Source organism: Neocloeon triangulifer, unplaced genomic scaffold (assembly GCF_031216515.1).
Source record: "Neocloeon triangulifer isolate White Clay Creek 2 clone unplaced genomic scaffold, ASM3121651v1 ptg000003l, whole genome shotgun sequence".
Lineage (NCBI taxonomy): Eukaryota > Metazoa > Arthropoda > Insecta > Ephemeroptera > Baetidae > Neocloeon > Neocloeon triangulifer.
Window position 1 is genome coordinate 2393349 of NW_026775546.1, and position 15964 is coordinate 2409312.

Here is a 15964-nt window from a genome sequence, read left to right on the forward strand (position 1 = left end):
CATTTGGCGGCATTGAAAGAGCGTGATGAGAGTCGCGGGGGAGAATTTGTTTTAATTCACGCCAAGCAAAGGTTGCATTAGTAAGAGTGACTCAAGGAAGTGCATTAGTTGATTACAACATTTACCCGTCCTTTCATTAAAATACAGTAGAAATGATAACTATCATGAAAATTATTCAATTTTCATTTTAAATCTAGGAAAGTTTCAACTGAATTTAAAAAAAGTTACACTTTTAATCCACAGTAGATTTTAATGAGCTGGAGGAAAAGTTTAATATTAATTGTTAAATAAAATTTGAAATTTAGAATAGACTTTAATTAAATAGTTGGAGTTAAATAATAATTTTATTATTATTTTCATTTTTGAAAAAATAAAATAAGTATTCTTATGGATTTCTTTGAAATTACTGCACCCTAACATTATTTTTATTTTCTTTAACAGCATTTTTAATATATAAAACGCGATCAGTGATTATTAAATATTTAGAAATAATCCTTATTGCGTGCGCAAATTTTTTTCTCGTCAAGTACAAAAATATTTCTAGATTTTTTTCTTTTGCAAAATGAAATATTGCTATAATTTACAAAGTACAAAATTGCCAAAATATATGGCTACGTTAAACTCCTACTACGACGATAAGCAAAATAAAATTTTCAAGAATATTGAGAGCTGGGGTGGAATTGGAAAGTCACACAAGTGTGAAAAGAGTTGAATAGGAGCAAGTCGGAGGCCCAATTTGTTTATCGGGTGGAATACAATGAATAGAACCGTGTGTGTGTGCGTCTCCTCGCGGCGTGTTGTTGTTTATGTTTGGCGAGGCAAAGTATAAAGTATAAGGATGGTATGGTATGGTGTGTGCGAGATTTATGCGCCGCGCCGCCGAAAAGAGGGGGCCAGCGGAGGCGGCGGTGGCGCGGCAACGAGGAGCGCAGCCAGCCAGTCGGTCGCGATCCGTGGCGCAGCGAGCATGTTGAGGGCCGGCGCCGCTGCCGACGGTGGACGGCGCGCGGTCTCCCCGCACCAAAATCACCTCCACTGACCGACACCACATGGCGTCGGCGCCCGCAAACGCATCCTCCGCGAACGAGTCCAGCGGCGGCGGCGACGACGAAGGCCCGCCGTACGGGCCGGCGGCCAGCGTCGCCATCGCCCTGGTGTTGCTGTGCGTCATCGTCGGCACCATCGTCGGCAACATCCTGGTGTGCGTGGCCGTGTGTCTGGTTCGCAAACTCCGCAGGCCGTGCAACTACCTGCTCGTGTCGCTGGCCGTCTCCGACCTGTGCGTCGCCATTCTAGTCATGCCCGTCGCGTTGTTGTACGAGATCCTGGGCCACTGGAGCTTCGGCCCGGTCATCTGCGACCTCTGGGTGTCGTTTGACGTGCTCTCCTGCACGGCCAGCATCCTCAACCTATGCATGATCAGCGTAGACCGGTACTACGCCATCACCAAACCGCTCGAGTACGGCGTCAAACGCACGCCCAAACGGATGATCGTGTGCGTGAGTCTGGTGTGGCTGGGCGCAGCGTGCATCAGCCTGCCGCCGCTGCTCATCCTGGGCAACGAGCACGGCAAGGACGGCAACGCGTGTTCCGTGTGCCAGAACTTTGGCTACCAGATCTACGCCACGCTCGGTTCCTTCTACATCCCTTTGACCGTCATGATCGTGGTTTATCACAAAATCTTCCAGGCGGCCAGGAAGATCGTGTTGGAAGAGCGCAGGGCCCAGTCGCACCTGAGACTGACCCACGCCGAAGATCCGGCCCCTCCGGTCCTTTTGGTGAGCAACAAGAACGGCACCGAGACCAAACTGTGGCCTGAGAAGTCGGGCCAGGCCCAACCAGTCATGTCGAAGTCGCGGCTGCGGTTCACGCTGGCCAAGGAGCGCAAGGCCAGCACCACCCTGGGCATCATCATGAGCGCCTTCACCGTGTGCTGGCTGCCGTTCTTCGTGCTGGCGCTGGTGCGGCCGTTCCTGCCCAACCAGGACGGCATTCCGAGCTCTCTGTCCAGCCTGTTCCTGTGGCTGGGCTACGCCAACAGCCTCCTCAACCCCATCATCTACGCGACGCTGAACAAAGACTTTCGCAAACCCTTCCAGCAGATCCTCTACTTCCGCTGCAGCTCGCTCAACCTGATGATGCGCGAGGAGTTCTACCACTCGCAGTACGGCGACCCGACGGCCAACGTCACCGTCGGCGGCCACACCACGCGCCACCACGCCAACAACGACTACTACTGCCCCTCCGAGTCGCTGGCCGTCCGAGAGACGAGCGGCCACCAGCAGTCGCCCACCGAGGTCAACGGAGACAGCAACGGCGGCGCCGCCGCCGCCGCAGAGACCGCGACGGCGCCGCGCGACGACGAGTCCTTCCTCTAATTCCACCAGTGTGCGAATTTCAAAGACTGATTATCTTTAGTGTGCGCCCCGAGCAGCCGTGTGCGAGTGTCCAGACTATCTTCGTTGGTGACAGTTCCGTGCGTCCGATGGACACACGCGCCGGCAGCTCCGTCTCTCTCTTCTCTCACTCTTTCTCTCGTCGCAGATTTGTGTTAAATGTCGTTGGCCTCCCACTGGAAATAGGTTTTGTATAATATAATTATGTATGTGTTATGGATGAAGATGTTTACTGAGACGACGTGTTCCTTTTCCTATCGCTGAACGTGCACCAACTACTGCATCTAAAACAAAATACACAGATATAATCGCGATTTCTCAATAGTACGACGAAAAGGCTCCAGCTTGTCATTCAAAGAGGCAACAAATAAATCAGGTATTATAAAACTAACTGAAATTTTTAAGCTCAAAATTATCTCACATTCACACTGAAAATCTGATTAAATTTAAAATTCTGTCAACATTTCACACAGATAATTTACTCAAAATCAGTTAAATCTTAAATTATTAAGTTTTTAGAGGCGAGATTTAGATTGAAATTAAAATTTTAAATATATTTATTTATTATTTTTTCCCTTTATACAGGCCAGAATAACTACAAATTTTAATCCCAGAACAAAAATAAACCCATACTGTAATAATCGATAATTCGTTTCCTTTTTACTAAAAAGTTAATCTCCAAGGTTTCGTTCCAATTGAACAAAATGTATGCAGAGAAAAATTCCAATTCCGGCTCATGTTGCCGTGAGTTTATCTATTGCTCCAGCTCGTTTGCAATTTCACGCCGCGCGCTAGATGAAAAGCTCGGTCGGCCCGCGCCTCATAATTATTTTTTCCACCAGCCTCGCGGCTACGATAGCAAAAGAGGAAAAACCTTGGCAGTTGTGAAACGCGGTTGTGCATTTACTTTTGACTCGCGAGATGCAATTTCCCGTCCGTCCGTCTGCAGAGACGCGATCACTTTCAATTGGATAATCATCTGAGGGATGATGAGCGCGGCCGTGATGCATTAGACGTGCAATTACTCCCTTTTTCGGTGCGACGCGAATGACCTAGTAAAACGGGGATAGGCAACCGCGCGTCGGCAATAAATCAATGCGCAGACCGGCAAAGAGATTTTTCTCTCTCGATTTGATCCGATGAAAAGAAACCGATGTCGAGATTTTCCTCAATGAAATCGTTCCTTTTTGCTGCCATGAAGAAAACCTGTGGCACTCGGAGAATATTAAAAATATTTATTATAGGAGATTGATAGCTGATTAAATTGAATTATGAAAAAAATCAGAAGACCACAGTTGATAATAATTGCCATTTAATTTATTTTAAATTGGAAATCTGCATTTAATTAAAAGTTTGGAGGAGGAAATTTAATTGTGGTTCCATTAATACGTCTCACAAATTTTAGTTTTCATTATATTTCACGTTCATAAAATTATTTTTCATCCATATTGTTTAAATTTCAAATTATATTTCAAATTTCCTTATAATCATCTTTTTTTAAACATTTCAGTACCAAAAATTTCATTGAAAAATACTATGCTTTTTCAAAACAAACTTGTAAATTCTTTCATTGAAATGAGAAGCGTTCTGTGTTTGCGGCTTCCTCTCATAAATATTTTAAAAGTTTTCAACTCCCGGACGTGTCCAATTTTAAAAACCCTTTGAAAAAGATCTCATTAAAAAAGTGGCGAATCATCAAATAATAAAATTTTAAGTGCTGTTGAAAATCGAAGTTAACTTTACAAACGTTTTCCAAATTACGTGCCACATGTGGCAACGAGAGTTAAAAAATTTCCACGGCTACCGCAAATGGAATTATAATGACCGCTAGTTTCCAGAAACGTCCGGTCGTTGTGGGTCGCAGCTGCCGTGCGAGATCATTATAATGCACGGAAAAATCACCTCGCGCCATTGTACATACGGCGGCGCGAAAAATGAAACACATTGCACAGATTTTATTCCTTTACGACCCAATTTCACTCTCTTTACGGCTTTTGCATTATGTGCGAGAGGCTCTTTTTACGATATATTTCTCCATTCGTCGCTGCCATATCAAAAAATAATAAAACAAAAAGTTTTGATGTTTGCTTTTCACCGAAGCAGTCGTAATCCAATTTGAGTTATTTCGGGAATATCTTTCGCGGCGTGTTTTTGTTTACTTAGCACTCCTGCCGGCACTTTGTCAAAAGTTTGCCCACTTTTTCGCGCTAAGGCCGAGATGCGTCGCCGACGGAAAAGTTTTTGGGTCTGTCAAAGAATTCGCAGTTGTAATTCGAATGACGCAGCAACTTGTCAGAATCCATCTTAATACGAAACGTGACAATTTATCAGAGAGTGACTCTCAACTTTCAAAGTTCGCGGATCATTCGAGATGGATAAAAAGAATTTCCACCCCCGGGGAAAGGAAATGTGGGTCACATACTGCGCTAAAGGTTTTTATTTGCGAAGCTGTAATGAAAGACGGTACTTACTTTTTACTTTGCTTCTTCCCCTGAGTTGCATGACTCCTAAAACAGAAAAAAGTCGATTAAAATATACATACCCGTTGTTGTTTCACAGAAAATATTAAAAATAAAAATAGAAAAAATTGCTAGAATTGTCATATAAATCTATTTCAATGGTAAAATTTGCCTTCATATCCTTCAAATATTTGTTTTGAAAAAGTATAAAATTATCAATTAACTTAAAAATACTTACAAGAAATAAATTTGTTACAATTTATTAATTTCTGGTGATTTAATAGTACTAATTCCTCCCTAAATTACTTGAATAACCATTAATTATGCTAAAAATTGATCTTGACCCACTTACAATTTTAAACTAATTTGGAGAGGAGAAACTGTTTTCAATGTGGAAAAATAAAGAATTTAAAAACATTTTTAATTATACTTTACATATATAATCATTTCCCATTCATTGCTTATTTTCAAACAGTTAATTCAGCCTGTTTCACTTGAAAATGAATATTTAAAATATTTTTAAAAAGTTTTCTCATTTAAATTCTAAAAGCGAATTCAGTTAATTTTTATTGTTTTTAATAAATTGTTTACTAATTAATTGCCATTATTTTAATTTTTCATCCATCAAAGTTAAATTTTAATTTATCAGAAGAGCTCATTATTATAACAAGCCTTATAATTCAAGTCTTTGATAAACAAGACTGCACGATTAAATTTTTTTACACGGAATTATTTTTTCTGGTTTCAATAAGATTTGCCAATGGCTGCTCAAAGAATTCAGTATGTATAAATCAGATAAAATTTTTATGTCACATTCTCATTTTTGTTGCTTTTTGCCTAGCAAGAGAATCATTTCCCATTTCCGTTGCTCTTTTTCTCTCTGTGAAAACAAGGGATTTCCTCGATCCTCTTACAGGAGAATGAAAAGCAGCCCCATCTTTTCTACTCCCCTTTGAAATTTATTATATCTTCAATTAAAAAAATGGACTGTGCGCCGTGCAACGACAAGGGCGTTCCTTCATCAATGACACACTGTAATCAGTCACTTGGACACAAATTCAATAATGCCGCTGGCGAAACACATCCATCAATTCCAATTCATTTTGCCTCCAACCTCGATGCTTTTCCCAATCCTCCCGGTCTGGCTAATTCAGCGGAGAGTTTTTTTTTTCTTTTTATTTGCTTTTCCTGGGTACGTTTTAATGCAATTTCCAAGTCACCCACTTTGTTTTTATTTTCGCTCAGAGGCAGAGGCACTCGCTTTAATTTTGGTAATTGGTCGGTCGCGCTAGCTCTGCCAGTCGGACTGACAGGTAGGAAATTTAATTTAAAATGGGACTCGAGTGTGTTCCCGGACTTTTTTAATTTGTGTCCGTCCGCGCGCACTTGACATTTCGGCACCTATATAATGCGTGCGTGGGCGTTCGAGCTATTTCTGATGAGAAAAGCAAACCTTTGTCCGATTAATAACAGGTGAAAAATTCGTGTGCTTTGTAAAAAAAAGTTCAAAAGCCTTTGAGCCTCTGCTGAAATTAATTCACAGTCTGTTTGCTTTTAATTAAAATTTAACGCGCCAAATTTGAGCTTCACCAAACACGGAAATGATTTTAGTGCAATGTTTGTCTATTGGCAAATTTATTTGTGTTAATTGGAGGTTCCTGGAAAATTTAAATCCAATTATTATTATATTTGAGGAAAATCAATGAATGAATAACAATAAAGATTATTCCAGAAATAAAACCATTTTAAATAATTAAAATAATTACCATCCAAATCCTCAAATTGATGCTTTTTTAATATTTTATCAAATACCCAACAAATTGAATTTCAATTATTTTCATTCTCAAATTAATTGGAATATAATTAGTATAATTTCAATAAAAAACTGCGTATTAATTCATAATCATTATGGTCATTCATCATCATCACTATCATTATCATCATCATCCATTTATCCTGTCATTCATCTTCATTCATATTATACGAATTTTACTTATAAAATCTTATTTATTAAATTAGTACAAATTTTATCACCCGTCTAAATTCCCAAAAATTCTTAATACAGAGCAATTCATTTTCAGTTTGTAATATTTAAAAATTGATCTTGCCTTTTTTTTATAAAATATCAGGTCTTTTTATGTTGATTAAAAATTTGTTTTCATTGCCACCGTCAAAATTTCAGCTCTGCTACAAAACCGCACATTACACTCCATTTCGCATTCTCCAAATTATTTAATTGCACTTTCCCATTTTGCTCTCTAATCCTGCGCGTAACAGCTTTTCCGTCCGGACCGTATCTCCCCTGAATGCCGGTCCAAAATTAAATTAACCATCGCCATTTTCGGCCTGAACTTGGGTCTCTCTCCACGGCAACGCACCCTTATATAGCGAACAACAATAATTCAGCGCACGCAGAACCAGCATTATTTAATTGCAAACAGTGCACGCACCTGAACTTACGTAGTACACGACAAAGGGTTGCTTGATTCTGGGAGCACCGCAAGAGAGAGATTGCGCGGCACAATGGGTCACAAAGCACGGCTTTTGTCCCACATTCGGTGCGCTTTGTCAAGGAAACGTACGGGTCTGAGCGTTAATTCCCGAAAGTGATGGGCAATTAAACTGTTCGTGCTGCTGCGGTGAAACGTGATTAGAATAATTTTCCCTCAGGAATCAGAATTTCTGGAAAATGTATTTAAATACGGGCTAATTATTAGCTGAAAGTTGCCCAGTGGTGAAATAACTTGAGTTCAAAGACAACTTTTCATTTCGCATAAAAAGAGTGACTTTAAAACTTTTAATTAAACCACCTTATTCCCGCAAAGCTGGTTGGTTTTTTCTTGAACATGTTTTTCTTTTGAAATTTTCCATGCTTTTATTTGAAATTTGTTTCAATCATCACCTGGGAATTCATTCATCATCAATGGAGAATAAAAAATGAATAATAAATAAATCGTTACAATTCACAATTTTATACAAGTTAAAATTATATGAAATGATATTGAATTGGCCAAATAAGAACAGTATTTTAAATATTTACTTAAATATTCTATATCATTTTTAATTTATTTCATCTCAATTTTTTTAATATTCTTGGTTGTTTAGGTAAAAAAATATTTTAATCTCAGACCAACTTTACTTTTTTTCCAAAACCATTTTATTTAAAAGTATTTCAATCGACTCTTTTTTATCAAAATTAATTTCTTTTAATATGTAATTAATCCTTCGTGGTTTAAAAAGTTGTGTAACATATGACAATCTTGAGATTGAATAAGAACTCATTAAAAACAAACAAAAATTCATTTTATTAATTCAAAAAATTGATTGATTTCATTTACTTGATTTCTATGGAATTTGAGACCTTTTTTAACAAACTGGCACATTCTTTTTAATTCGCTTCCGTCAGTATTCAAATTGTGTCTAGTTAATCAAACTCATTGCGCAGGAAAATCAGGCAGGCGGGAAACGAAAAAAATAAAGCCATTCCTCTTCTGCCACCACATTATCTTTCCAATCTGCTATAAATTGCTAGAGCAACTTTGAAGCGTCTGTCGCTTTTGAAAAAAGAAAAACCAATCGCTGAAAATCGTCCTTTCTCGCAATACAATCAAGTCTGCACCGCGCGACCGATGAATAAATTTCCATAGAAATAATGGCTAGCTCTGCATAAATTTATATCACACGAAATAATTTTATATCGATCGAACGCTGGCCTTTTCTGTTAGTTCTTTATCGAGACACCACCCACGGCGAAAGAGCAGCCCTTCCATTGTACTCATCACCGTGATTTACGTCCGACCAGAAAACTACTTCCTCTTTTTTCGTGTGAATAATTTTTCTGTTCTCACACAAAATTCACAATTTATTGTCAACTGGCTCCGCGCCAAGTTTAATTCCGCCCCGGTGCCAAGAAAAGTGTGGACCCTTGTTTGCCTAAATTAATTAACTCATTAGGCCTGATAACGTTTTAAATGCGACCCATCAATTAACTTCTCGTCCCGGATTATTTTTCACTTTCCCTTCCCCAACAGATTTTTGTGCATAAATCTTGGTTTTTACGAGCCGAGGGGGCGAAAAACTTGGCAGTGAAATCCTTTCCGCAGAGTGCGAAAAACAATTGTGTAATTTCACACGTCGCCTCGGCTGCCAAATTTTTTCATCTTGTTAATCTTTCCGATGAAATGTTACACACCAAATTATCTGATATAAATGTTGACAGATTCAGTTCTTTTGTTATCAATACCAAAGTGTGTCATTCAAACTAGGAAAATATTTGAACAGACAAGCTTGAGCGTCTTCGTCCAAGACTTACTTCGATTTCATTGGGACATACAGGGAAATGAGACGCTTAAATGGAATCTGCCAAGTGGTACTACCAACTCAAGTAAAAATCCTTTCAAATCGAATTTTGATAGTTATTAAAAATTTGTGTGTCTATTTGACACAATTTTTCAAAAAATATGTTGTCTTGGAAAAAAATTTAATGCAATCAGAAAAAAGAAAATTCAAAAGTACACAGCTCAAGTGCAGGGTCCCTTGTGTAAATTTTCAATCACTTTAAGGGAGGAGAGAAAAAAATTCATGTCTTTTAATTGAAACAAAGAGAGCTATTAGCCAAAGAACCTGCAATTCTTCCGCGGGGATTTTAATCTTAATCATCTCTATAGAAATATTATAATTATATTATACTTGAAGAAAATCGCGAGCACTCTCTGACTCAAATTGTTATACATGTATAATAAAAATAAATATCCTGTGCTTGCGAGAGAATTCAATGTTTCACTTAAAAATCGGAGGAAAATGTATAATTATAAATATATATATATTTATAGCTGTTGTCGCTGAGGATGTATTTAAACGAAAAATGTGAAAATTGTTGTTAAATGTTTTTAACGAGAGAGAGAAATAATTTTAAACGCAGAGAGTATTATTATAGTCCAAACGCAGTGTTCTCTATATTTGGAAGTTTAAATATAAAACACCTGCTTGATTATCATTAATTGAGAGAGTATATGACGAAAAATTTCAAACCAAAGACGAGTGAGCAGATCTGTTTATTCAATACGTGTAAAATCTATCGCATGTTATTTTCGATCAAATCATATGTTTACCGGAGGGACGCTTGTCGTGCGTGTTTTGTAAACAGTTGGTGCGCGATTGAAGGACTTTTGTACGCAAAAGTAAAAAAAGTAACGTCATTTTCTGATGATGCTGCAAGTCCGGCGCGGTGAAATGGATTGCGTCTATCAAAACTCTTGTGTGGATCAACAGATAAAAAGAAGAAAAGCGATGAGTAATGATGCGACTCCACTTGATGAATATGTGCATGTCATTTTCAACATGCGGAATGAAATAAAACGAAATCACGACAAATGTGATCAGTGTTGTTTTTATGAACAAAAAAACCTGAAAAACGAGATTTCAAGATTGAAAATACAACAAAAAACTTGATGTAAAATTTAAATATATTTATCTTGAATTAGGAAAATAAGCTTAATTGGTCAATTTGAATTATTTAAAATAATGTGCAATTTTTCCATGAAAGTAAAATTTATTGGCCAAAGACCTACGAATTTTTTTCTTCCTTCCACTTTTTTGGTTCTTGGTCGTGCCAGATGAAATTTATGTGTCAGAAATATGAAATTGCCCATAGTAATTGAATGAAACGAGCGTTAAGCGGCTATTTAAGGCGTCATGGAGGACTATTTCTAGCGCCCGAGGGAGCCTTCTCATGAAATGTGGCTCACATAAATTCACGTCACATTTGCCAGACCGCTTTTCTGACCGACCATAATGGCTATTCGGGCACAAAGGCCAAACGGAATAATGCATTTAATATTTTCCTCTAGATAGTCTACAAAGGCGGTCATCATTGATCGGGATTATGCATGCAGAGGCGGAGAAATTATGAGAGAGGCAAGGAGTGCATAATTTTAAGATTGAAAATTCTGTTCCAGTTCATTCAAATAAAAGAAATAATCCTTTATTTGCATTTTATACGGAGATATGAATAATTTTCTTTCCATAAGAATTCAGAAATCGAGTTCAACATTAATTCAAACTATTTTTGCAAAATTATCCAGTATAATAATTTTGCCACCAAATATTAAAATAAAAGTGAGAAACAAAAATTCATAAATCAAAAGTGCCGTTTTGTGAAAGTAAAAGTTTTAACTTGCACTCGTTTTAATTTCAAACTGATAAAAATTTGATTTTAACGAAGCATTTTTATCTGAATTTTCCTTTCATTTTAAATAACAGAAATATTGTTGAATATAAACGTTTTAATCAACTTCTATTTACTGAAAAAAAAAGTTTTTGAAAACTAATAAATATTAACGACACATTTAAATGGGATTTTTTTTTTGCAATTATAAAACTTGCTCAAGCGTCCTCTTATCTTTGTGCTCATCAATTTACTGATTTCTACAAAGGTCTGAAGTTGGAGAGCTGCGGTTTTCTGCGAGACAAGACCAGCAAAACTCCACCTCTAGTTGTTTTGAGAGGAAACACGCAGAGAAGACAAAGCAAGCCGAATCGTATTTTAAATGCATTCACTAATTAAAAAGCGCGCGCCTCATCAGCAGAGTCGGCGGGAGAGCGGCGAAGAGGCTTCGAGTGCATAAGTCGCGGCCGAAGAGGATCTCGAGGGCTCTCCATCGGCGTCTTCACAAATCCCATCATACAAGCAAGCAGGTCATGTCAGTTTAAAGTGGGATTGTAATTACGCCCGGCACACCGCAACCCTCACATCAACCTAAAGGGAAGGAAACTGACGGAAAGTTTTGATTCCACAATATCAGATTCAGATAGAACTCTACGAAAAGGATTTAAATTCTGTTTTTGAATGAAAATTAATTAATTAATTAGTCTCTAAAGTTTCCTGTGCTTTAAACTAACACGAAAATGGCTTTCACTGGTGAAACGTCAGAAATTACTAAAATGAAATATCTCAAAATGTTTGATTGAATATTGTTCCAAAAATTTAAATTTTATAGAAAACATTTTCAAGTTATAACAATTCAGAGAGTTCTTAATAACAAAAAGAAAATTTAAAAATATACGAAAGTTTTGTCAAGAGTAACAAAATCATAAAATTATTTTTTAAAACCTCTTTAATCATACTTGGAAATTTAAAATATTCCGAGCATTTCTCAATTCCTGAGATTTAAAAGATTAAAAGAAATTTTGAAAAAATTCAGTTCCAATCCCTATTTTAACCTCAATGGAAAAATTGAATAAATCTCCAGTAAAATATGAAAATCAGGGATAATTTTGATTCAGGATGTGTGAAAATTTTCTGTTCGGTCTTTCAATTAAACAGTTATTTTTGCATATCTATCTGTGAACAACCTATCGAGATATTATTCAAACTTTGCTAACAAAAATTTCACATCTCAATAATTCGAACGACGCTAATTCCACCTTAATTGAAATCATGCACGCAGCTCGCTGCGGCGAGACCAGGATTAAAAATAGGTGCCCGGCGTCGCTGTTGATAACAAGGCCTTGGATGCCATTTATAAAATTCAACGCCGCCGCCGCCGCTGCGCGAATGCACCGCTAAAATAAATACGCACACGCCAGATAAGCAAATTTCGGTGCGAGACACATCCTGAAATAACTTCCAGCCGAAGAGATAAACAGCACCTCTTCTTCTTCCCTGCTGCATGCAGATTTTCAGAACGTGCAGTGCAGGAAGTGTTGGTCCCCGAGTTTATTAATTAGACCAGTTTGTTTGCGTTGCGCTTCGAGGCAACACATCCAGGACGTGCGACTCTCTCGTGTGTGCTTTGGGACAAAGTTTCCAACGAGTCAACTTACTTACGCGTTCCAATTTTATATTAAATCGGATTTTGCACTTTCTTGTGTGCGAGGCGGATTAATTTGAGATGCTCTCGGAGAGAAAGGTATAAAGTGAAATATTCCTGATAAAGTTTCAGAAACCATATGAGAGCGCGGCGGATCTAATGAACATCCCAAGTTGTTCAACTTTAAATTAATTTCAAACTCCTCCAAGCAGATTCTGCGGCCAGATTTATTGACATTTTATGTAGTGCAAGTTTTCCTCAAGACTGAAGATTTACTCGTACAATCCATTTATTAAACAATTAAAATCAACAATAATAATCAAAGAATCAGAGAGCATAAAAATATTAGTCAAAAATTAATAGTCATTTATTTAAAATTGAATAATTTTTTACATTGCTTTATTGTTTTAAATTTCAGAAAATATTTGAAGTTTTGATTTTTTACAAAATTTGCGATTTCGTTTGTTTTTTCATCGAATTTCAATTCAGAAAATTAATGTGAGTTTTTATCACAGTCCAAACGATAGAAAAAGATTTGCATTCGACAGATTGCAAAAACCTTTCAACCAATTTTCCTCCGCACATAAAAAATTCTTGGAATTTTCTAAGGAAAAAACCTATCCATCTCCATAGGTGTTCGGTGATGCAACGCACAAGTTTGCGCAACACCTAGACACACACATTCCCTCCCTCGCGATCATAAAAGCCGTTTTGCTAGAAGCGAGAAGGATGAGCACGTCTCTATATTGGATCAATCACGAACAATAAAAAAGGGCGTAAAACACGCTTGATGCAACCTGGCAGTTTCAGCCAGGCAGTAAAGTGACGAGAAGCAACTTTATTGGAAAATGCAAAATTGTGTGTGTGTACGGAGGATAAGAACATTGTGGAAACTTTGTACGTTGTAAGGTTGTAAGTAATACAATATTATACAGAGTTTCACAATTCCCCTGAGGAAACTTGTTGGTTTCTTCTGTAAAAAATATAATAAAAATAAAATAAACATTCAAAGTAAAAAATATAAAATTATATTCCATGAATGATTTGATGCAAAATATCAGTAATAAAATTATTTTGTAAATCATTTAATTGTTCATTAGAAAATTACAGTTACAATTTTCTAATCAATGGTGTGGATGAAAATAACTTTACAAGGTAAGTATGCTAAAAATAGAAGCAGCCTGACTGATTCCGAAGAGAATTTTTATGCATTTATAGAAGGTAGTAAAAATATATTTTGAGAAATGAAAGCCGTTCAACAAGAAATATTTCTCTGCGATGTAGTTTGAGGCCAAGCTATAAATACTCACGCTTTTATTTTGCCACCTTGATTGAACAATATCAACGTGGGAATATTTTGCATTTTAATTAATTAAAAATACAGCTAAAAATTATATCAAAATTTTTAATGTTAATTTTCATATGAAGATATGCTGAATTTTTATTTTACAGGCTTCAATTTTAGTTGATTTGCCGACAATTTAATTTAATTTATAGTGATAATATTAAGAGGGAAAAATTACCTTACATTGATTAAGATTAGATAATTCCCAAAGATGTTTCATGACCTCTACAAATGAAAGCTAATATGGTTCGCTCAATAAGTAAATTTCATGAATTCCCTCGTTAAGATTTTCAGCTGATTAAAAAAAGTTGAATCGGAAATGACCTCTGTAAAAAGGTTATACATATTTATATTATTACTTGTGCCACTCTCTTGCGGCGAATACCGTCGCATGTGTGTGTAATAACGCGCGCCACTTTTAATTTCACAGTACTCGAGATTGGACTTGCGTCTTATCTGGGCATCGCCATGGCAACGCAATCTGTTCGCGCGACAAGTGGGAATATATGTCATTCAAAGCCTAGACAGAAATAATTCCCTCACTCTCGGTATTTTATTCATGAGACGCCTTTTCGGACGATTTAAATTGCCACCTCAATTGGCGTCCTTCGCGTAATGAGATATAATTAATCACGTATTATCAATGCGTGATTGACACGCACCGGCCGTGATTGTGCTGTTTGGAGATTATGGCGGATTAAATGATTGCAATATTTATTATATGGCAGCTCTGATGGTCGCAATAATTTAAAGGGGGCAATAAAAGTATATAATATTGATTGTTTGAATCGATTAGGAGACTCATTAATTTTAAACGATCCATTTCGTTCAACTGACCATTAAAAATATTTAAATTAAAACAATTGCATGCTAAAATAATTGGCCTAAAATTAATTATTTGCAAGCGTTAAGTCTATTTAAATTTATATTATTGATAAATTATTAGAAAAAATGGAGTCTGTCAAAATCACAAAAATATAACTATATTGATTGTAAAAATTTTTATTTACTTTAAATAAATTTTAAAATTAATTTATGATGACCAAAGAAAAGGTTTGGAATTTTTTATTATTTATTTGTAATATTATTTTAGAAACGATTGAAAATTATTTGAATTATTCGTTATGTGAATTTTCTAGCAATATTTATTTCTTACAAAAAAAGTATAAAATTGAATCATTACTGTCTCATTTCAATGCAACCCGATCTGAGAGCGTTGAAACGCAATATGCTCACTTTTGGCCGCGTCACCGATACGCATTTACCCTCCATAATTATATACCTGAGGACAAATGTAGCCAATGTATTCGCACACTTGCCATGTGGATTGGATTTCCCCGGCACACAAGATCGAAGCGAGTTTTTTTTTTACCACACGAGACGTGTGCCCGAGTGGTTCGTGCTGGCAAAAATATATCCATGGCCGAAGATTCATCTGAGGAAATCGATACGCAATATGAATTCACTAAATTGATGTCCAGAAATATTATTTTAATATCAATAAACAAATTTTCTGTATTGTTCTTGCTACATTACAATAGTTTTCTTAGAAAGTTCAATATTTTTAATTAATTGAGAAGTGAAAATTGAGCCAAAAAATTTGGCATTCAAAATAACTATTAATTTTTTTTTTTTAAAAGATTACGAATATAATTTTGTAATGTTGAAGCGTATAGAGTTTCCTTCTAGAGAGGTTCGGAACAGTTTCTTTTTTAGAATCAATTTATTGCTCGTCATATTTCGCTTTGTCTGAACACAAACAAACATAGAGGCTTAAGTGCGTATCATGTTTCTCTGTGAGCTCGTTAACTTGCACAGCCGTTCTTGCAGCCGTATAAAGTACATCATTAACATTAATTATCCCTCAGCTGTAACTCCACAATGCGCGACACCATGGCAATCATAATTCTTTTGTCTCGCCGACTGTTGTTGACGTCACCCTTAATTAATTAC

General features: G+C 36.7%; 1 protein-coding gene across 1 annotated transcript; it reads left to right on the forward strand.

Moving 5' to 3' along the window:
- Window positions 1-953: 953 nt before the first annotated feature.
- On the forward strand, window positions 954-4376 carry LOC132192721 (5-hydroxytryptamine receptor 1-like). Its single transcript, XM_059612808.1, has one exon. It carries the CDS (start codon window positions 1050-1052, stop codon window positions 2376-2378), a length of 1329 nt encoding a protein of 442 aa, XP_059468791.1. The 5' UTR covers window positions 954-1049; the 3' UTR covers window positions 2379-4376.
- The last annotated feature ends 11588 nt before the right edge of the window (window positions 4377-15964 follow it).

Bases quoted from the DNA above. Each gene is read 5' to 3' on its own strand.
- LOC132192721 (XM_059612808.1), top strand. From the start codon at position 1,050: ATGGCGTCGGCGCCCGCAAACGCATCCTCCGCGAACGAGTCCAGCGGC.